The sequence below is a fragment of the Zea mays genome, chromosome 6, assembly GCF_902167145.1.
Source record: "Zea mays cultivar B73 chromosome 6, Zm-B73-REFERENCE-NAM-5.0, whole genome shotgun sequence".
Taxonomy (NCBI): domain Eukaryota; kingdom Viridiplantae; phylum Streptophyta; class Magnoliopsida; order Poales; family Poaceae; genus Zea; species Zea mays.
The window spans coordinates 90,244,606-90,267,402 of NC_050101.1; the positions used below are offsets into that span (position 1 = coordinate 90,244,606).

Below are 22,797 nucleotides of genomic sequence, written 5' to 3' on the forward strand. Positions count from 1 at the left end.
ACGATACGGCTTTCAAGCGTGCAGCGATCCCACCATGCAGATTCACTGTTCTGGTTTTTGCGGCCCACCATTCAGCGGGTGCGAGCAACTGTTTGCCTGGTGTAAAAATCCTGACGATTCACCTTCTTACCTGCAACACTATATAAACAGACGGGTAGGTGTGAAGTTACCACAGCATTCATTGCTATTGCACTGTTTTGCTGCCAAAATTTTCAACCATAGCCGAAGCTTAACTTTCGCATTCAAACGAAGCTCCAATTTAGAATTTGCTTCGTCAAAAGAATAGCTTCGGAAGAGAAGACTATTATTTTTCAAGAAATTTTTCAAGAAATTCAAAATTAAATGGCCAGAGTGCGCTCTACTGCTAGAGTTGAGCGCGAGGGAGATGAAGCCGAAGGTGCGGAAACTGTTCCTATCTCTGAAGCAATGAAGCGATCTGGATTGATGACATCAGAAGACATCCCTGCTGCTGAAGCAGAACAAGCAGATATTGAGGAGGCTGGTACTGACGATGATTACAATATCGCAGTACCGAGCAAGCCTAGTCACCTGGAGTTCGGAAAGTCGACTATCTCGAAGGCTGATTTCCCAAAGATGGTGAAGTCGGGCTACTTCAGCGAAGATGAGAAGAAGATGATTCGCTTTGGTGGAGAAGAGATTACCCCGAAGCTACAAAAAGATGAAATAGTGATTTTTAAGAGTTTCCTCAAAGCTGGTCTGAGATTTCCTCTGAATAGGATGATTGCCGATGTGCTGAAGAAATTTGGGATCTATTTTCACCAGCTAACTCCTAACACTATTGTTAGGATTAGTGTTTATATTTGGGCTCTCCGAAGCCAAGCAGTGGAGCCATTTGCCGAAGGTTTCTGCCGAGTACACGAGCTACACTACCAAACTAAGGCCAGAAAGGATGGGCTACATGAAAATTTTGGTTGTTACAACTTTGCATATCGGAAAACCACAAAATTTCCTGTGATCAGCTATCGAAGCAAGTGGCCGGCAGGCTGGAAATCGGAATGGTTCTACGTCAAGGTTGATGACGACAAGGAGAAGCTTGTGCAGAGTCCGCTTGAACTAATCTTCGGAGAAACCCGACCTCAGTGCAATATGACACCAGAAGGTCCAACCCAAACGGTGTTGGCTGAATTCAGAATTATTGCAGAGCACATTGGCACTAGGGATTTGGTGCAGGAATTTCTGGCTTTCAAAGTATTTCCAACTATGAAGGAATGGGCTATGCCGAAGCTTAAAGGAGAGAACAAAGAGGGGGAGCTTGTCCGGTTACCCTATCACTATAAATTCAAGAAATACTTTAAGGCACCCTGCCAAGAATGGCTCGAAACAATCGAAATAATGAGCACAGAGATTCTTGGAAATTACTCTAAAAAGGAGGACCAATTGATGACAGCAGCCTTCGGCACCCGGCCGAAACGAAGGCTAAACAGAGTACTTGATGCTATAGGCTTTGAATATCCTGACTATGGTCGATTGGGCGGAGATGGTGGAGGCCCAAAGAGAAAAAGAATCGCCAGCGCTGTTGACGAAGAAAGCACCAAAGTGGCCAAAAAGAAAAAGGAAACTTCTGAAAAGTTGAGCCCTAAGCCGAAGGTGGCTGCTGCAAGAAAAAGGAGAATTGCATCTCCGGAACCGGAAGCATTGGTTCAAGAAGAAACTCCTGTGACACCTTCTGCTGCCGAAGTAGAAGAGATTATGAAGGTAATGACTGAACCCTTGCATGTCAAGCTAAGTCCGCTGGCGCCGGCACTGACGAAGTTTTTTCAGAGGGACAAAACAGCTTCGGCAGAAGAAAGTCCTGTGCTGCCGAAAAAACGAAGAATTATTCAAATAGCAGATGTGATTCATCAGACGCCGCCACCGGCGACAGTGTCGAAAATTGCTTTTGTCGAGACCGCTGAAGCCGAAGGCGCCGCAGCCGAAGCTTCCAGAGTGGAGATCACCGAAGCTGAAACCGGCGACGCCGAAGCTGCTGGGGCCAAAGCTGGGACCACGGAAGGTTCGAATCTGGAAACTACCCTTGAAGTTATTGACAATATTCTCCTGAAAATGGCTGAGGAAGAAGCTATTGTGGCTGCGGTAACCACTGCAACTGGAAAGGGAAAGGAGCAGATCGATGACACTTTAGAAGAAGAAAGTTTTAACTTTCAAGACTTGCTTGGAGAAGAGCTAACAGTTGCCGAAAAGGAAGAGTTGAAAAAATATGCCATATCTTGCGGGTATAAGTCAGGGGCTACGCTATTAGGTGGGGTCAACAAAGGGAAGTTAAGATGCCTTCGGAACCGCACCGAGGCTAAAGTTGTTAGAACCCTCTCCAAAAGCGTTGGCCTACCGAAGCTAGAAGCTGACCTCTGCAGATATCAACGACACATATCGCCGGAAGCCTGCTTTATGCTAATTTTAAGGTAACAAATTTTATTATTGTTGTTTTATTTATGTTTTAGGTCATTTACTGACGAAGATTGTTTTGGCAGAGTATACTATTGAGTAAGGTTCTAAAAATGCAACAAGATCTCGAAGAAGAGAAGACTAAAACTATCATCAAAGATTTGGAAGAAAAAGTTGAAGATTATGAAGCTGTTCTGAAAAAGAAGGACTTCACCATCCAGGACCTTGAAATGATGACTAAGGAACACGAAGGTGCATTAAAGAAGAAAGACTTTGTTATTTAGTCTATGGAAGGCTCCTTGGCTGAGGTCCAAGCCGAGAATAACAGTTTAAAGGATGAATTGCTCAAACAACTAGAAAAATCTGAGCAGGAGAAGAAACAGCTTGAAGCAAGTCTTAAAACTGAGATGGAAAAGAATTCAAATTTGCAAAAATCCTTGAAGGAGCTTCAAGAGAAATGTCTAAGCTTCGGCAGCCGATGCGTGCAGCGGCTGAAGGACGTGTTTCATTCTATTGGAGCCAGCTCTGAAAAATTTACACCTTCAGCTAAAAACTTGCCCATCACATTAGAATATATTGAAGGCGAGGTTGACGCTCTTGATGAAGTTATTGGTGGCCATGCTAACTTCTGTGCCCTAGTAGCTTCTCGGGGCACAGCTACCGCTTTTCTAAAGGCTGGCTGCACGCATGGAAAGATTGTTAATAGGCCTAACTTCAGCTTATCATCATCAGATCTGATAGATATTCCAAGCCTAGCTCGAAGTATTGGAAATAGATTTATGACCCAGATTTGGGTAAATGGCGGGCGGAAAATGGCGGGTGACGAAGCTCGAAGTCATCTTAAGCCGGTAAGAAGCTTATATTTGTTACTTTTACCTTCTCCTTGAAATTTGCACATTTCTTATTCTGTTCTTTAATATTCGTAGGATGACGAAGCTGAAGTATAAGGAAGCTGAAGTATAACGAAGCTGAAGCATGACAAAGCTGAAGCTTAATAGTTGCTGCAATATTCTTTCCTACAAAAATTCTGGGAAGACTTTTGTAATATTATTATGGAAAAACTCATGTAAATTTGTACATACCTTGTAATATATTTTGTTTCCGCTATCTGTGTACAATCTGCTTTGTTGTGGACGAAACTTCTTTTTTGAGCCGAAGGCGAAAAACACCTTCCCTTCTTTTCGTACATAACGAAGCATAAAAAATTTTCCTTTTTCAAAGTCTCTCCTCATTGCCGAATGTGTGATGTGATGATGATTCTATATATGTCTAAATGAATGTTTATGAATGCAAATGACATGATGAAATGTATTGTGGAGATGAATATTGAGAATGATTCAAATCTTTTCACTTTTCAGCTTCATCGTTTACTTTTCAGTGTATCAGCGTTGACTTTTCGTTGTAAGCCTCCCTTAGGAGCTTCTTCGCCTTTTACTTTCAGCGGAATCAGCGTTGACTTTTCGTTGTAAGCTCTGCATTCCCTTAGGAACAACTTTTGAGCTTCTCCCTGCTTTCTTTTCTTTTCCCTTGGCATTTTACATTTACATTTTTTGGGGGATATCACTTTTATAGAACTGAAATAAGGAAAGAAAAATTACAAGTTGTGGCCCCATTAAAAACCTTTCTCCCCCTTTGGAAAGGAAAAGGGTGCCACAAAAAAGAAATAGAAAAAATTACATCAAATTAAACATAATATCGCCGAAGCTCATCCGCATTCCATGACCTAGGGATGTCGTTGTCGTCCATATCCTTCAACCTATAGGAACCGGGTCTTGACGAAGATACTACCAAAAAAGGTCCTTCCCACTTCAGCTGTAATTTGCCAACTGTCTCAGGGTTAGCTACTCTTCGAAGCACCAGATGTCCTGGTTCAATGTTCTTCAGCTTAACCTTTCTGTCTCGCCATTTTATTGTTTCGGCTTGATATTTATTGATGTTTTCCACAGCCTGAAGTCTGATCCCTTCTATAGCATCTTTTTCCACAGAGCAATCAGCTTCGTCTTCACCTTCTGCCGAAGTTACTGTTCTTATTGATCCTGCTTTGGCCTCTTCCGGGGTTATTGCTTCATCCCCAAACAATAGTTTGAAAGGTGTAAAGCCTGTTGATCTTGACATGGTTGTGTTATGGCTCCACACCACTTTGATTAACTCGTCTGGCCACTTTCCCCTGGGCTGATTGAAGATTGACTTCATTATTCCTGTCATTATGATCCCGTTGGCTCGTTCGACAAGTCCGTTTGACTCCGGATGTCGAACTGATGCAAAATGGATCTTCGTGCCAATTTGATCACAAAATTCTCTGAAAGCTTCAGAATCAAACTGTGTCCCATTATCCACAGTAATGGCCTTCGGCACTCCGAAGCGACAAACAATATTTTGCCAGAAAAACTTTTGAATAGTGACCGAAGTTATTGTGGCTAGCGGCTTTGCCTCAATCCACTTGGAAAAATATTCTACTGCCACTACAACATATCTTAAGTTTCCCTATGCTGGTGGTAATGGACCTAGTAAATCAAGGCCCCACCTTTGCAACGACCAAGTGGGTTGTATTAATTGAGTTAAAGACGAAGGTTGTTTTTAATCTCTTGCACATTTCTGACAACCTTCGCACTTTTGGACTAAATCCGCTGCATCCGAAGCTGCCCTTGGCCAATAAAATCCTTGACGAAAAACTTTCCCAAGCAAAGGCCTAGATCCAATGTGAGATCCACACAGGCCTGCATGTATTTCCTTCATTAATTCTATACCTTCGGATCTGGATAAACACTTGAGCAATGGGGAACAGACCCCTCGCTTGTACAGCTCCCCTTCTATTATGACATATGGTCCAGCTCTTGCTTCCATTCTTTTGTTGTAAGCTTCGTCGTCTGAAAGAAAATTACCCTGAAGGAAAGAGATTTTCAGTTCTCCAATCTTCACTATAGACAGGGGATATATTGAGGACCGCTCTTTCAAGAAGCTCGACCGAAGGTGCTTTTATTGTTTCAAAAAATACTTCCGAAGGTAAAGGCAGCCCCTGTGCTGCTGACTTGGCCAATAGATCAGCATATTCATTTTCTCCACGAGGAATATTTTTAACAGAGAATCCTTCAAAGGAAACCTCGATCCTTCGGACTGTATCTAGATATTTTTCAAGCTTCGGATCTCTTGCTTTATAGCTTTTGTCAACATGACCAGAAATAACTTGGGAATCAGTTTTAAGAATGGCCCTTCTGATCCCCATTGCCTTTAACTTCCGAAGACCCAAGAGCAGAGCTTCGTATTCAGCAATATTGTTTGTACAACTGAAATCAAGTCTCGCCGCATAACAAGTTTTAACTTTGGAAGGTGAAACCAACACAGCAGCTGCTCCTGCTCCGAAGGTTCCCCAAGACCCATCGCAAAACACTGTCCATGCTTCGGCATCTTTATTCATTTCTTACTCCTGAGCCCCTGGCGTCCAGTCAGTAATGAAGTCTGCCAACGCTTGGGACTGAATCGAAGATCTGTGGACATAATCAATACAAAATTCATTGAGCTCTGTGGCCCATTTTCCAATCCTTCCAGTAGCTTCTCGGTTTCTCATAATATCCTTCAAGGGTTGTGAAGAAGGAACAATTATGTTGTAAGCTTGAAAATAATGCCGAAGCTTCCTGGAGGCCATCAAAACAGCATACAGTACTTTCTCTAATTCTGTATAATTTTTCTTTGATAAACTAAGAACTTCGGATACAAAATATATTGGGGCCTGTTTCTTGGCTTGGCCTTCAAGCTTCTCCTGGACAAGTGCTGCACTTACCGCTGAGTGTGAAGCTGCCACATATAATAACAAAGGAGCCCCTGGCGTTGGTGGAGTTAGTGTTGTTAGATCTATCAAATATTGCTTCAGTTCTTCGAAGGCTCTCTGCTGGACTGGTCCCCATTGAAAAACTTCGGCTGACTTCAGCACTTCGAAAAATGGTAAATTTCTCTCTGCTGATCTAGATATGAATCTGTTGAGAGATGCCAGCCTTCCTGTCAATCTTTGAGCCCCCTTCTTTGTACTTGGTGGTTCCATTTGAAGTATAGCTTCGATTTTGCTTGGATTAGCCTCAATGCCCTTTGTTGAAACTAGGCAACCAAGAAATTTCCCCTTCTTCACTCCGAAGACACATTTTTCCGGATTCAGCTTTAAACCAGCCTGTCTAAAATTAGCGAAGGTCTCCTGCAGATCAGCAATGTGATTATCTTGCTTCGTGCTTTTTACAATGATATCATCAACATAAGTTAGCACATTCCTGCCTATCTGAGAATGGAGGACCTTCGCTGTCATTCTGCTGAAGCTTCCTCCGGCATTCTTAAGCCCCTCAGGCATCCGAAGCTAACAATATGTTCCACTGGGGGTTATGAAGCTGGTTTTCGGTTCATCCTCCTTCTTCATCCAGATTTGGTGATAGCCTGAATAGCAATCCAGCAGACTCATAAGCTCTGATGAAGCTGCTGCATCGACTAAGGAATCTATCCTTGGCAATGGAAACTCGTCCTTCGGACAGGCCTTGTTGAGATCAGTAAAATCGATACACATTCTCCATTTACCATTGGCCTTCTTTACCATAACAGTGTTAGCCAACCATTCTGGATATTTTACTTCTCTGATAACTCCGGCACTGAGGAGTCTTTTCACTTCGTTCCGAGCACCTTCGGCTTTATCATCAGACATCTTCCGAAGCCTTTGCTTTCTTGGTCTGAAGGATGGATCAACATTGAGCGAGTGCTCAATGACATCCCTGTTAACCCCGCAAAGATCATTAGCTGACCAAGCAAAAACATCTTTGTTGTTGAACAGAAACCTTATCAAGGTTTTCTCTTGTTCTTCGGACAGTTGAGATCCCAATAACACCTTCTGCTCTGCTATGTCCTCACATAAGAGCATGGGCTTCGGCTGATCAGCCGAAGCAGCTTTTTCCCTTATGAACTTGTATTGCTCACAAGCTTCAGCTCCATCTATATTATGGATTGCTTTTGAGTCTGTCCAATTTCCTTCGGCCCTTCTGGCAGCTTCCTGACTTCCATGAATAGCAATGGGCCCTTGGTCCGAAGGTATCTGCATGCAAAGATAAGCTGGATGAAGAATTGCTTCGAAGGCATTGAGAGTACCACGACCAATGATTGCATTGTAAGGGTATTCCATGTCAACAATATCAAACACAACTTGTTCAGTCCTTGTGTTATTGATAAACCCGAAGGTCACTGGCATTGTGATTTTGCCGAGTGCTACAATCTGCCTTCCTCCGAAGCCGCAGAGGGGATGTGTGGCATCATGAATTTTATCTTCAGGCTCTTGCATCTGTCTGAAGGCTTTAGCAAATATGATATCAGCTGCGCTGCCTGTATCAACCAAAACATTATGGACCAGAAATCCTTTGATCACACAAGAGATAACCATAGCATCGTTGTGTGGGTAATCCTTGAGTTGAAGATCCTCTTGGGAGAAGGTAATTGGAATGTGAGACCATCTTGACTTGATGAAGGGTCCTTGCACTCCGACATGTTGTACCCTTCTCTGTGCCTCCTTTTTCTGCTTCTTGTTGGCTGGCTCTGAGCATGAACCGCCTGTTATCGGGAGTATCAACTTCGGAGCCGAAGCAGCTCCAGCTTGAATGTTGAACGAAGCCATCAGCTCAAAAAAGTGGAAGTGAGTTCACCAGAGGTGGGCGCCAATGTTGGGGACTTGCTCTCAAATGCTATGAATTGAGAACAAGGCAACATAAAATGTTAAATATAAATGCCCTTCATCCGCCGAAACATTATCTCCATAAGGATTTAATGAACTTCGGACGAAGGTCACGAACATAGTATTACGAAGGTTTCACCTTCGTAATTAAGCTTATAAAGATAACATAAAGTAAAATTAAAACATGAAACATTAAAGATAAATGTATTGAAAAACAAATGATCTTATTCGTATATATTATTATATGAATTTAAGATGTTTGAATACAACGTTTAAATACATTTATACCTTTGCCTTGACAAGCAATAATTCCCGAGTGATGCGTTAGCAATTACAGGAATGCGTGAACAGTAAAGGAATATTGTTCACTATTTATAGGCGCAGGACACAGCTCATGAAGAATTACAATTATGCCCCTCATAAAAGTTTACAACAATGACTCAGACCATTGAAGGCTAAAAGGTCATTTTATCTTTAAGTCGGTTCGATCCTTCGTCTTCGGATATGCTGTAGTTCCGAAGCTTCGTGAACGGTATCTTCGGCATCATGTTCAAGCAGCTTCAGCTGAAGCTGTTTCTTTTTGCAAGACCTTCGGCGACGAAGCATGGTCCCAATAGTGGATTAGGGGTGATCGGCAAATCACCGATACCACATGATAAAATCCTGTGTCTTTCTCTTCTCGCATTACTTATTACCGTGCAAGTAATTAGTATTTCGTGTATTGTCTTTCTTGTATACAATTACCATAGTTGTTTCTCATAGATTGCTTACTTGTTGTCACTAGAGAATTTATACCTCTTGTCATATTGATTAAATTTCTCTAGTGTTTTTTATTTTAGTCAAAACCGTCTATTCACCCCCTCTAGCCGGTGTCCTAGATCCTACAACAGATTCCTCCTTGTGCTCCTTTTGCTTGTAGCTGGGCTACTTCGATGGAGTCCTTTCTTCGTTCTTCTTTCCCAAAGATCCGGGTTTTTATCTGGTCACCATCTCCCTTTTGGCGTGTTCTCCCGATATCACTTCGAGTTGTTAAACTCTAATGAAGCACCGAGCTCTGATACCAATTGAAAGTCGTCTAGGGGGTGAATAGGCGAAACCAGAAAATTATAAACTTTGAACACACACTTCACCGTGGGTTAGGGTTAGAAATAAATAATAGTGCATTCGGAGTGCGGAATATAGTTCCTCTTGCTATGAGTTGCTCAATCAAAATGATGGGAGCAAGAGAACTTTAGAGAGAGGAGAGGAGAGAAACAAATCGAGCGGTGAAGATCAATACAAGTGAACATGACAATTTATTTCCCGAGGTTCGGTTCAAAGAACATACTCCCTATTGAGGAGGCCACAAAGGTCGGGTTTATATTCAACCCTTTCCCTCTCTCAATCGGTCACTTAGACCGGTCGAGTGCTTCTTCTTAATCACATGGGGCACTAAGACCCCACAAGGATCACCACACAATTAGGTGTATCTTGCTTAGCTTTACAAAACACTTGGAAAGATTAGAGTGAGAAGAAGAAAGTAACCAAGCAACAAGAGCAACAAAAAAACACAAATCACCCTCTTCCAAGTCACTAAACACTTTTGATCACTTGACTTGATTTTGAAACTTAGAGAGGATTGAAGGCTTTGATTGTGTCTTGGGAGTGTATTCTTTTGCTCTAGTATTGAATAAGGAAGTTGGAATGCTTAGATGGCTTGAATGGAGGTGGTTGAGGGGGTATTTATAGCCCAACCACTATTCTAGCCATTGGCTGACTTTGCTGTTGACGGGCACACCGGACAGTCCGGTGGTGCACCGGACACTCTATTGTTCACTGTCCGACGAGTGCCACGTCAGCCGACCATTGGGATTTGGAGCGGTTGACCGTTGAAGTCGTATGTCCTTTTGCTGCACCGTACAGTCCGGTGCAGCTTGACGTTGCAGACTATCTTCTGACTTCTGAGCTGTAGACTGCGCCGCAGTTAGCGCAGTCGACCGTTGGCGAAGATGATCGTTGCTCCGTTGTCTCACCGGACAGCTCGGTGATTTTTAGTGGACGCGCGCTGAGAAAACTCGAGAGCGGCCAGTTCGCGAAGTGCTTCAGCCAGGGCACCAGATAGTGTCAGGTGCGCCACTGGCTACAGTAAATCTTGTTTGATCCATACATGTAGAATTCCTTTAAGGTCAGTTTATTTGTATGTTTATGTGAACTTTATGCACATGAGAAAAATATCCATTAGACAAACTAGTTAGTCCATATGGTTTGTGATAGACGTCAAACACTAAAATCGATTATAGGAAATGGTTAATCACATTTCCCTTTCAGTTACATTATTGTAGTCCTTTGTAGAATTTCTACGAGGTCTATACAAGCACAACATATGTGTCGCGCACGAGAGCAAAGCATATGTATGAGAGCAGACGTGGCAGAGCAAGAATTAGATAGCACCGTCTTTTTTTTTGCTTTTTGGCTTTTATAGAGCGTTTTTCACAAGTATGCCCTTATCTGTTTGAATTCAAAAAATAGACCTTTACATCGGCGTCATCACTATTGGCGCTGAGTGGTTAAGATATATATCCTAAGCATTTGTGTCATGGGTCGATGTTAATAGTGACGACCATTTGTGGGCGTTATGGATCAACGTTAATAGTGACGACGTCGACCTCTGTCACGTAGACGCCATATCGGTGCTCGGAGCTAGAGATGTTCCTAAAACATCCGACTTGTATCATAAATCTAATATTTTAGCATAGATATACATAGAATTTGAAGTTAATTTTTGGCAATGTTATTAAGAATATTACGAAGTATTTAAATAAAATTTTGTATAATTTTTTATGTACATTATTTTCTCCCTAATTTTTGTTGAAAAAACATCTGAATCCGTATTCGGATAGACATCCGAATTTTATATAAATTATTTAAAAAGATATAGAATGAATTTAATGTTTATTTTTTGTGAAGATTAATAGTCTCAATGCTAAAAACAAGAATATAAATTTACATAGCAAATTCTATATGTTAGTTGTTCACAGTCAAAGAAAGAAGACAAAAAAATGACATCTGAATAAATATCCGGATCCATCCCTACTCAGAGCGATACATCAACATCATTTATATAGACGCTAAGACGTGTAACCTCGGCACCAATAATAATGATGTCGAGATAAGGATCTATTTTCTTAATTTAAACTGAAAAATGTACTTGTAAAAAACTTTCTTAAAAAGAACTAAAAAGCTAAAAAGACGGGTAGATAGCATGTTTCCCAGCAAATTACAGGTGGAGGTGGAGATTGTTTTGCACTTGAAAAAAATATACCGTACTGAAAAAATGAGCATGCTGTGAGAATGTGATGTGAGATCAGATGCCGAATGGCCAGCTTGGACTCCGATTAAACAATTCTGAAACACAAAGTAGGGGCCTCTTCGCAAATCCCACCAGCACCACCGCCTTCGCCTCCGACCGCCTCCCAGATCCGCTCGCCCGGCCGCCGTCGTCTTCCTGGTCCGCCTCTGCGGCAGTGAGATTCCTCGCCGCCCCGCCCTGGATTCCGTCGAGAGGATCGTCGAGGACTTCGCGATGGACCTCGCCATCAACCCCTTCTCCTCCGGCACCCGCCTTCGGTGAGTCGTCCTCTCTCACATCGCGTCATTTCTCGCACAGGCCCCTCGGATCTTCGCGTGGTATAGCGTAGCCGAGTGTGACTATTCTTCGCAGGGACATGATACGTGCGATACGCGCGTGCAAGACGGCAGCGGAGGAGCGTGCCGTGGTGCGGCGGGAGTGCGCGGCGATACGGGCCGCCATCAGCGAGGGCGACCAGGACTACCGGCATCGGAACATGGCCAAGCTTATGTTCATCCACATGCTCGGTTACCCCACACACTTCGGGCAGATGGAGTGCCTCAAGCTTATTGCTGCGGCGGGCTTCCCCGAGAAGCGCATCGGCTATCTAGGACTCATGCTTCTGCTCGACGAGCGGCAGGAGGTCCTCATGCTCGTCACCAACTCTCTCAAGCAGTATCCGCCCTGTCTGCGCTTACCAGTTGTATCTGTTGATGCTGTTATGCGTTATTTCTGATTTCCAGAGTATTGGTTATTACTTAACGTGGGCAGAGATCTTAACCACTCAAACCAGTTCATTGTTGGGCTTGCGCTCTGTGCCCTTGGCAACATATGTTCTGCTGAAATGGCACGCGATCTGGCTCCTGAAGTGGAGAGACTGTTGCAAAATAGGGACCCTAATACAAAGAAGAAGGTACTCATTGAAATTTGTTTGAACGTTTGTAATAATATTCCCATTCCTGGAGTGTAGTAGCTCCGCTTCTAATTCTACAAACACAACTATTAAGATGTTTCACGGACCAGATCGACAGTTTGCCATTTCGCTATTTTAGCTGATAACACCACTAGATCCATTTTTAAGAGGTAAGTGATGAGTGATTGTGCTGGAAAATCATACACATTTAGGTATTAGCTCCAATAGATTTGCCATTGAAGAACCCTTATCATCATGTCCTCACTTGTGCCCTGAACATTTCTAAGTTGGGCTCTTTCGTTCTTGTCCAATCACCAGTGCTTATCCTTCTTGGTTAGTTTGTTAATGTGTGCTGTGGAGAGGTCTCGTTGATTGTCTAGCTTTTGTTTTTTAGGCTGCTTTATGCTCTATAAGGATTGTGCGAAAAGTTCCAGACTTGGCGGAAAATTTCATGAGTGCTGCTGCATCATTACTGAAGGAAAAACATCATGGTGTTCTGATATCTGCCGTTCAGCTTTGCATGGAACTATGTAAAGCCAGCCATGAAGCATTGGAGTACTTGAGGAAGGTATGCATGACACAAGAGTAATACTTTTTTCCTGTAGAATTATCTACACTTAGGGGTGCTTGGTTTGAGGAATAGGATATTCCATCTTCTCACTCCTCACTTGTTTGGTTTGTGCAATGGAATGGGTTGATCCATCAGGATCTCATTCCTCATATGCTAATAATTGGTATAATATAACCGTATAAGCATGAGGAATAGAGTTCTTCCACTAAATTTGGCGGATGGACTCATGATGCACTAGCTCATCCAGGATCGGGTAGTTCCTCAAACGGACAACCCCCTAGGGTCTGTAGTCTCGATGTTAGATAGCAATGGCTATTATTTTCATTACTTGTCCGTGTTAGCATGCTGAAATCTTGTGTGTTTTCCATACTTGGATGCCTGAGAACTAAGTTATTCTTGTTTTATCCGTAGTCTAAATTGATCCAATGCATCTACTTTTGGAAACTTGGCATGGTCTTTGAAATTATGTGACATGTCTATTGTATGGACTCAGCAACTGTCCTGCTTTAAATAACCTGGACATTTTATGTTTTTTTTCCTTTTACCATCTATGAAATGTATGATGCTGTTGATTAGTCATTCCAATCTTTTTGCTTGCCTCAATAGTATATTATGTATTTTGAGCTAGTTGACACTGATTTTTAGGAAACACTTTAGCATTTGATCAATGCCAATTGTTAGTTTTCTGTTATATTTCTGAAATGGCCTGTGAGCAAACAACAGCATCATTAGCACTGTGACCAAGGGATGCAGTGCAACCCAAACTCTATTTTCAACTGATAGAAGAATATAATCATCACTTAATGCTAAAAGCATATTGGTAAATTTGTTGTTTCTTCTATGTAGTTGGTAAGGTATTCACAAATAGACCTTGGTATCTGTAACAGTATGTAGCCACAGTGTTGTGACTCGTGTGAAGAGTGGGCATGCACCTGTGCCACCCAGGCAAGAGTCCTCTTTGACTCAGAATTTTGGTGCCTATTTCTTATTTACAATGCGACCTAGTTTCTCATAGGTTGGTCTAGTTTTTTAATGACTAGCACTGACAGACTCTGCATGTTCCAGATTGGAATGCATAATCTCTTACCTAGCCCTTGCTAATTTGGATCATCCATGTGCTGATACCTTAACACACAGTTCCACCATAAACATTGATAGAATAGTGTGGCTATTTTTTGTATGCATCCGTTCCCTATGTTGTGATCTGCACCAGAAGTGTAATTTTTCTTCTTCTCTGCCTGATAGTTGATTTTTTTGACATTGCTGTTGGATAATGCCATCAAGATCATTTGAACTTGCATTTTCATTTGTGTCAATAAATGTTCTGACAAAGCCTTCTTGTGCAGAATTGCCTTGAAGGACTGGTCCGAATACTGAGAGATGTCTCCAACAGTTCATATGCTCCTGAATACGACATCGGTGGCATCACAGATCCATTCTTACATATCCGAGTGCTTAAACTCATGCGAATACTGGGTCAAGGAGATGCAGATTGCAGCGAGTATATCAATGATATTCTTGCTCAGGTGGTTTGTTCATCTTTTATTTTATATGCATACAACTACTGGAACAATATCTTTTAAATAATTACTACAATGTATGTATTACAATATTATTGCATGTGTGAATAATCACCACAGCTCATGTATTACAATATTATATACAACTATAGCAATATGAACTTCTAGTGGCACTGTCCTCAGTAATCTGTGGTTTGTTAAGTTCAAATTGATGCTGTTTCATCTAGATCTTTCCCACTGAGTTACTGCTGCTAGATTCTGAAAACTGTGTAATACAGATGTTGAATTTTTATTGTTATTATTATTATCATCTTATCTTTGTAGTTTGTACTCTTTTTTGGGTTATCTTCACACTTGGCATTCCCTTTATCTTTGCATGGATTATAAACACACGAATTTCTTTTCCAGGTTTCAACAAAAACTGAGTCAAATAAGAATGCTGGAAATGCTATTTTATATGAATGCGTGGAGACAATAATGGGCATTGAAGCTACAAGTGGTTTACGTGTGTTGGCAATTAATATTTTGGGTCGTTTTTTGTCCAACCGTGATAACAACATAAGGTAGATTTGCTCTTGCTCTTAGACAGCTGATATGGTGATCATATTGTTTTAATATATAAGGAAAAAGGCTGGAGATAGTTTTTATATTTATTTATTTTTAATTTCTTTGCGGCTTGATGTTTTGGGCTTACTGTTGCTTACAACGCTTTTCTGTAGACAACAAGAATGAGTGGGGGCACATGACTGAGTTGCTTAATAGTAAAAAATGTTCTCCCATCTATCATAAGTCATAACTAAAATTATCATATATTTACTGCCTTTTCAGATATGTTGCCCTAAACATGCTTATGAAGGCCATTGCCGTGGACACACAAGCGGTGCAGAGGCACAGGGCAACAATTTTAGAGTGCGTCAAGGTAACCAAATTTACCAGACTAATGTGATACATCTATCCCTTTTGTCCCTTTCTTCTGTGAAATAAAGATGCTCATCAGTCATCTTGTACCACTTCGGAACATTGTTCACTTCTAATAGTCTTTTGCTCATTTCCACGTATCTTGAGAAGACAGTTCTTTGCTGCTTTGTATTCTTTCCAGGTCCTATATTTAAGCTATACGCAATAAGAGGGGAAAAACTTTGACCCTAGAATAATTATTTCATTTTCAACACATTTTCTATTTATCTGCCTTATGGACCAGTCACTTTGTACTGGATTCCTAATCTGCTTCTTTACTTATTTTCAATCACATATGTATGCTCAGGATGCAGATGTCTCTATTCGTAAAAGAGCCCTAGAACTTGTTTATCTACTTGTCAATGATACAAATGTAAAGCCATTGACTAAGGAACTTGTTGATTACCTTGAAGTGAGTGATCAAGATTTCAAGGAAGACCTCACTGCTAAAATATGCTCAATAGTTGAAAAGTAAGTTACTAATTCTGCATCCAGCATTTATCCTTGTGGATGACTTATGATCTGTGCAATTTTGAAGAAAATTCTGATGTGCATGTTCCTCATTTCCCCAATGTTTACTGAGTATCCACTATTGTTTGACATATCGACATATAATTGATAAACAATAGGATGTGTGGCTTGTGCAACGAGCCAACGAGTGTGGCCTCCTAGATGGAGGTAGGTAAATGGAGTAAGGGAACATGATTCATTAACGGATGTGAATTGATTTGTTTTCATTTGAATAGTAGTCTTTTCTTTTCATGTGCCCCTATGATCTCGCCTGAAGTATTTAATCACAGTAATTTCAGCATATTTATATCAGCCTAATTTTCTGGGTTTTATCACTTAAACATGACAGATACATCATTCTCAATACACTTTCTTTTGCAGTATGCTAGATGAGTGACTGTAATATTAATGTTTTGGTGCTTTTATTCCTATCGAGTTGACACTACACGGAGCTGCTATTCCTTCCCTGGTCCCCTTTCCTCTTATTCTGCCTAACTACAGCACAATTTGGTTATTTAATTATTTTGCGTCCATATCTGTGCTTGATGAATTTTTTAAATTTTGTGCTGGTATTGAAAAAATAATGGAAAATTTTGTTTATTTCCTGTCTATTTATGGGAAATTAATGGTTTGGCACTTTTTGTTAGGTTTTCCCTGGACAAGCTATGGTACTTAGACCAGATGTTCAGAGTTTTGTCTCTGGTACGTAGAGCAGTACTGCAGTACAGTTATTAGAGCTTTCTGCACCTCTCACTTTTTGCATGACTATACAGCTATACTAGTCACTCGAATGTTCAGTAGAATAGTTTTGTTTTTTGTACCTAACTTAAAGAGAGAAAGACTTGCATACTCGACAGGGTTACTGACTACTATTAAGTATTCACTGGAATATAATGTTAAGGGGTTTTGATCTATGGTCTATGCAGTGCCAGCAATGTCTACTATCAAATCCTTGTGCCACCCACGCCTTCCAGATGTGGTAACCCCACGAGTGAAAAGACCCAAGACCAACTTACTAACCAAAATGCCAATTGCAAAATATTCTGTCTGCCACATTTAGTGATGCACACACCTTTGTTTCTATATGATTTCCCTCCCACCACGTAAAATATGAGTTGTAAATGTATGAGCATGAATTTCTGTTGCACTTGTAAATTGAAAATCCAAATTAATATTGTACTCTTTCATGTCCACAGGCTGGTAATTATGTAAAGGATGATGTATGGCATGCTCTTATAGTTCTAATGAGTAATGCATCTGAACTTCAAGGATATTCAATCAGGTCATTATATAAGGCATTGCAAGCATCTGGTGAACAGGTGTGGCGAAATAATAAATTTCTTTGTAATGTATACTGTTGGATTATATATCTAATGTGCATATATCTCTTCTATGTTGATATGTTTAGGAAAGTTTAGTTAGGGTGGCCATTTGGTGCATTGGTGAATATGGAGAAATGCTGGTCAACAATCTTAGTATGTTAGACATGGAGGAACCGATCACGGTGAGTTAAAAATTCTTCTCAGCCATCTCTACTTGGTTATACACTTTCTAGTGAGAAGACTGCGCTGATGATTCCATCTTGTATTATTATGTAGTCTTGTTACTTCACACAAATAATTTGTAGGCTATGTTCAAACTGCTGTAAATCAGTGTATATACAAAGTTGACAGCCTCCCTTGTTATCACCTTGCGAATTGTGTTACCTATGTTATTATAATGGTTATCATTGGGAGAAGTTACGTGACCATTCTTTTACTCGAATGGCTACATTTATGATTGATTGCAGAATTTCTGCCTGTATATAGTTTATAGCTCTAGCCTCTTCCCCTAATTGCCCTTTATGTATTTCATTTAGGAGTATTGCTCCTAAAATTTATTAGTGTCAAACGACTTGGCCAATTCATGATCTTGTTCAGGTAACTGAATCTGATGCTGTGGATGCCGTAGAGATTGCTCTTCAGCGTTACTCGGCGGATGTTACTACCAGGGCTATGTGTCTTGTCTCTCTTTTGAAGCTTTCTTCCCGGTTTCCACCAACATCAGAGTAAGTTATTGTTGAAGTGGTCTTTGTCATAGTTGTTAAATACTTTGTAATGTAGCAGGACAACCTACCAAATGACTTGCATGGAGTTTGTTTTATACCAGTTATGTTTTTTCTTAAAAAATGTTCTATTTTTGTTCTCTATATTTGTTCATGAACTGTCTGCGCTTGCCATCATTAATCAAGTAAACACTAAGTTCACAATTGTCGCAATAACAGATCCACAGTTCCAGTAATTGTGGTCTGTCATCTGTGGATCACATGATTTCTTGTGAACTATATCATTTTGATCTTTCTCTGCAATAAGAACTATATATCATCGAGTTTATAGTGTATCAATTTTGTTTTTCTTCATTTCTTTAGCTTTGTTTACAGTGTCAGCTTAGTTTCAAGTCTACGTGTTCATTAGATTGATGTGATATATTGTAAAGTGGCTGATAATTTTATCATTTTTATTCTTGTGTTGTCAGGAGAATAAAAGAAATAGTTGCGCAAAATAAAGGGAATACTGTGCTTGAATTGCAGCAAAGATCTATTGAATTCAGTTCCATTATACAAAGACATCAGTCGATAAAGTGAGTGGCAGATTCTGCAATTATTGAGGATCATTTTGTATTCCATAGTTTGTCAAAGTGAGGATAATGCTGGTGTATGCGCAGATCATCTTTGCTTGAACGTATGCCTGCATTGGATGAAGCAAATTATTTGGTGAAGAGAGCTGCTTCTACACAGGCTGCAGTTTCATCTGTAAATTCTGCTCCTGCAGTCACTTCTGGAGGCCCACTTAAGCTTCCAAATGGCGTAGCAAAGCCACCACCAGCTCCTTTAGCTGATTTGCTTGATTTGGGTTCTGATGATGCTCCAGTGACTACTTCGGCCCCTACTACATCACCTAATGATTTTCTACAGGATCTGTTGGGCATCGGTTTGACTGATTCGTCTCCTATAGGTCTTACACTAAACTATTTTCCTTAATGATTTGCTTCTGCTGCTTGTTGGTTTGCACACGCAAAGCACATCATGCTTTATCAGATGTTTATTATTTCTTGGCACATCACATTTGGTTTTCAGTTATGCCAGTAGTGCAACATGTTTATTATTTCTTAACACACACTCCAAATTTGGTTTTAACTTCTGCCAGTAGTGCATGCCTTACTGTTCTATAAAAGGATTGAATGAGTTTGTTTTGGTCTATGTTTAGGTGGAGCTCCGTCTACAAGCACTGACATTCTGATGGATCTTCTATCTATTGGTTCATCTCCTGTACAAAATGGCCCACCAACGTCAAACTTTAGCCTTCCTGGCATAGGTAAAAAAAAGTCTAGAGAGTATAGACAATCTGTTTCTTGAGTTTTTTGTAATCTGTGCTTATTTATCTGACACCGTACTGCAGAGACTAAACCTCCCCCTGTTACACCTCAAGTTGTGGATCTTCTTGATGGTTTGTCCTCAAGCACATCTCTTCCTGGTGAGCTCCTGATGCTTGATTATCCAATATAAGGAAAAGTTGCAAATACCCCTAAAAGTCACTGAGTTTGATTTCTCTTCCATATCAAACTCAAGGTGACTCCAAAGGAGCTTTTGCATTAGTAACCTTCCCATAATCAATGAATTTACTTTTACTCAATTTGCCTGTTCGCCAGATGAGAATGCAGCTTACCCGACAATCACAGCATTCCAGAGTGCAACCTTGAGGATCACATTCAGTTTCAAAAAGCAACCTGGAAAACCTCAGGAGACTACAATTAATGCTTCTTTCACAAATTTAGCAACTACTGCATTAACAGATTTCGTCTTCCAGGCAGCCGTGCCAAAGGTAGCAATCGCCTCTGACACCAATCTCATTCCCGACAGCAGAGATCTTAAATAGTCAGCCGTACTGACCAATTTGCTTAGTTTCTGCTGTAAATCTTATAATCACTCAAGTGATTGTTATAGGATGGAAACCCTTATATGGTGAAATTATCGCAGATAAGATATGTTTATAACTGGCATTAAAAGGTCTAGTTTCGTAACATTTGATGTTTTGCTAACCTCTGCTGCCCTGTGTTTCAGTTCATCCAGTTGCGTTTGGACCCAGCTAGCAGCAGCACTCTTCCTGCCAGTGGAAATGTGTCAGTCACACAAAGCCTCAGTGTCACTAACAACCAACATGGGCAGGTATTTCACACACACACCCTTCTCCCCTCTTCTTGAATGTGGCATATCTTTTTTACTTTTTACAACTGAACCAATACAGTACTATAAAGATCGTGTAAGACTATCTCTAGCAGCTTACTTATCCTCATCTTCAATTCAAACTCCACTCTACAAACAGTGCAGTCTACAATGCAAAAACAATGTTTTTCACGATCATATGGGTAAGCTGCAAAACTGGTAGCTCAGCTTTCACATGGCCCTATGAAAATGATGTATCAATAAATGAATATCAAGAAATCATGTATCAAAAAATAGTATATCTGATATTTCCTTTCAGTTGACAATAAGTTTTCTTAATGCAAGCAAAGCTGAACACACTGATGAATAGTCTGATCATGACTTTGTTCTTGAATTTATATCCATGCTGATCCTGGACTGTTTGCCTCATAGAAACCACTTGCAATGCGTATCCGGATGTCTTACAAAGTGAATGGTGAAGACAGGCTGGAGCAAGGGCAAATCAGCAACTTTCCTTCTGGGTTGTAGTGCCACCTGTGTCTATGGGGTTGGGGTTGCTCTTTCAGCGTGCTACAGGCAAGGCGTTTGTATTCTTGTTCTTGAACATTTTCACTTCTGCTTGCCTGCTAATGAGTTTGTACACTGGTAGTTGGTTTTGGTCGCCCATTCTCTCTTTATATATAGTGTACAGTAGATGGCAGCGATTAATGATATATCCTACCAAAATTTTCAACCTTAGGCTATCTCCAGCAGCCTCCCTGTTCTTCTCACTTCTTATTTCAAACTCCACTCTTGTAAACAGTATCGCCTACAGTACAAAACAGTGTTTTGCACGCTCGTGAGATGGCCTTATGCTCCCATACACAGAAGGAATGTGTTGTATCGCGATTTTCCTGATGTAATTATTTATTTTTCTAATCAAGCTCGTACAGGCTTATTGTGCACAGACAAATTAATTGTTTTTCATGTGCGTTCCTTTAGGTTCAGACATATTTGGAATACCAGACTCCCCCAATTCTTGCCAAAAAATAGGCAGTTATCAAATATTTTCATATGGTCCCATGGTTTTTAAGTTTGACTTAGAAAGTTCAGATAATTTGGTCTCATTTGATGGTCCTCAACTTTATCTGGATGTGCGGAAAGCACGATCTGTTGCCCACTCGAGTGCTTCGTGGTGCGTTGTCAGCCATTTGCGCTGCGCATCCTTGATGGTCAACGTCAGACTGATTGCACGAGTGCAGTGTGACAACATCAGCACAATTCTGTAGTGGTACTTGTTTCCACTGCTCCAGACATCTAGTAGTAACAGTACCCAGAAGCAGTTACCGTCACCTCATTTGTCACCCATGTTTGTTTCAGGCATGTCTGCATCTGCATGCCAGAAGAGTTTGGTTGATTGGTTCATTCGAATTCACCCCTCCCTCTGCTTCTAAGAAAAATCCCGTTGGCGACCCAACTTTGAAACTTCCTGTTCCTGCTTTCCACTTCTCTTCTACAAGTATTAAATGCAGTTTAGTACTACTAGTACTGACGCCCTGTTTGGTGCTGCCACTGCCAGTTAATTAGCACGGGCCAAACATGACAAAGCCTAAAGCATCTTCATCCCGTTAATTCATGACACGATCGCACAACCAATTTGCCTAGCTGTGTCAACACAGTGGAGCGGTGCTAATCGCTGAGCCGTGCAACGGGCACAATGAATGCGCCATCACATTGAAGGTCAGCAGTACTTGCTGTCTGCTTAATACCCGGATACGGACACATAACCGCACATGCGGCTGCAGTCAGGAGCGGGGGGGCTAGGCTAGACGATAAACACGCCCATCCATCGCTCTCGGGGCGATTCAGAGACGCTACAGTCCAAGTAGCAAACCCTGGACGTGTCTGATTAAGTTTTTTCTTAATTTTTTTTACCCGTTCCTGCAGCCGGTTTCCTAACCAGATCTCTGTAGCTTTTACTGTTGGTGTAGGTCGCCTGCAGAATCCGCGAACAATTCACGGAAACCAGCCGGCAGCCAGTCATGAAAAAAAAGCTCTCCTGTAACATCACATTACTACTTGCACAGGCTGCAGCGTCAGTCAATCCTATTAAAGCTGCTTTCATTCGTCATTACGGTGACCTAATTTTCGGCGCTTACTAACTTCCATGGCTCTGGGAAAATGGAGTGGTTGGGCTGGAACTGGAACGAGTCCTGTGCTGTAAATTTCCTTCCTTCCTCCTCTATTTCCAGAGAAGGGCCTGCAAGTGTACGGTCCCTTCTTGTTCACAAGTCCTTGTGATGGCTTGAGCATTGAGCAACAGTACTTGTTGTCAAAACAATAATCCGCCATTAAAACGAATACTGGTGCGAAACAGTGCCCTCGCGAAATAAAATTTAAGAGTGTGACCTAGAAGACAAAAAATAACGCGGAGCACGGATTGGTACCTCGAGTTTGCGAGGGCAATTTCGTCTCTGTACTAACCTTGGCTTGTAGTAACACTTATCACTTCCCCAAGTTCATTTTTGTCTGTATAATATTGTCAGCAAAGACGCTGGCGAATGGCAAATGATGGAATGGCTAATTCCAGATTGGGATGCTCTGTTGAACACACAAGTTTCATCTTCCTCATGCACCTAGAAAGCCAGGATCACCACCACCACAAGCAAGCAAGCAAGCAAATGAGATTTATTATTACTAGTAAGATAAGATAAACAACGAAT

General features: G+C 41.1%; 1 protein-coding gene across 2 annotated transcripts; it reads left to right on the forward strand.

Annotated features, from left to right (window-relative positions):
• Positions 1-11,382: 11,382 nt before the first annotated feature.
• On the forward strand, positions 11,383-21,056 carry LOC100501945 (AP-1 complex subunit gamma-2). Of its 2 annotated transcripts, none has more exons than XR_004850208.1 (19): positions 11,383-11,701; positions 11,796-12,098; positions 12,195-12,336; positions 12,731-12,904; positions 14,254-14,433; positions 14,836-14,990; positions 15,256-15,346; positions 15,692-15,855; positions 16,542-16,596; positions 17,091-17,213; positions 17,303-17,398; positions 17,814-17,941; positions 18,409-18,513; positions 18,598-18,887; positions 19,140-19,247; positions 19,332-19,406; positions 19,582-19,754; positions 19,835-20,098; positions 20,528-21,013. XR_004850208.1 is itself a non-coding variant. In XM_008650630.3 (19 exons), exons 1-19 carry the CDS (start codon positions 11,658-11,660, stop codon positions 20,621-20,623), a joined length of 2,607 nt encoding a protein of 868 aa, XP_008648852.1. In that variant the 5' UTR covers positions 11,383-11,657; the 3' UTR covers positions 20,624-21,056. The 2 variants fall into 2 exon arrangements, 1 of the variants encoding a protein (XP_008648852.1); XM_008650630.3 differs by having other exon boundaries at positions 19,994-20,098; positions 20,528-21,056.
• The last annotated feature ends 1,741 nt before the right edge of the window (positions 21,057-22,797 follow it).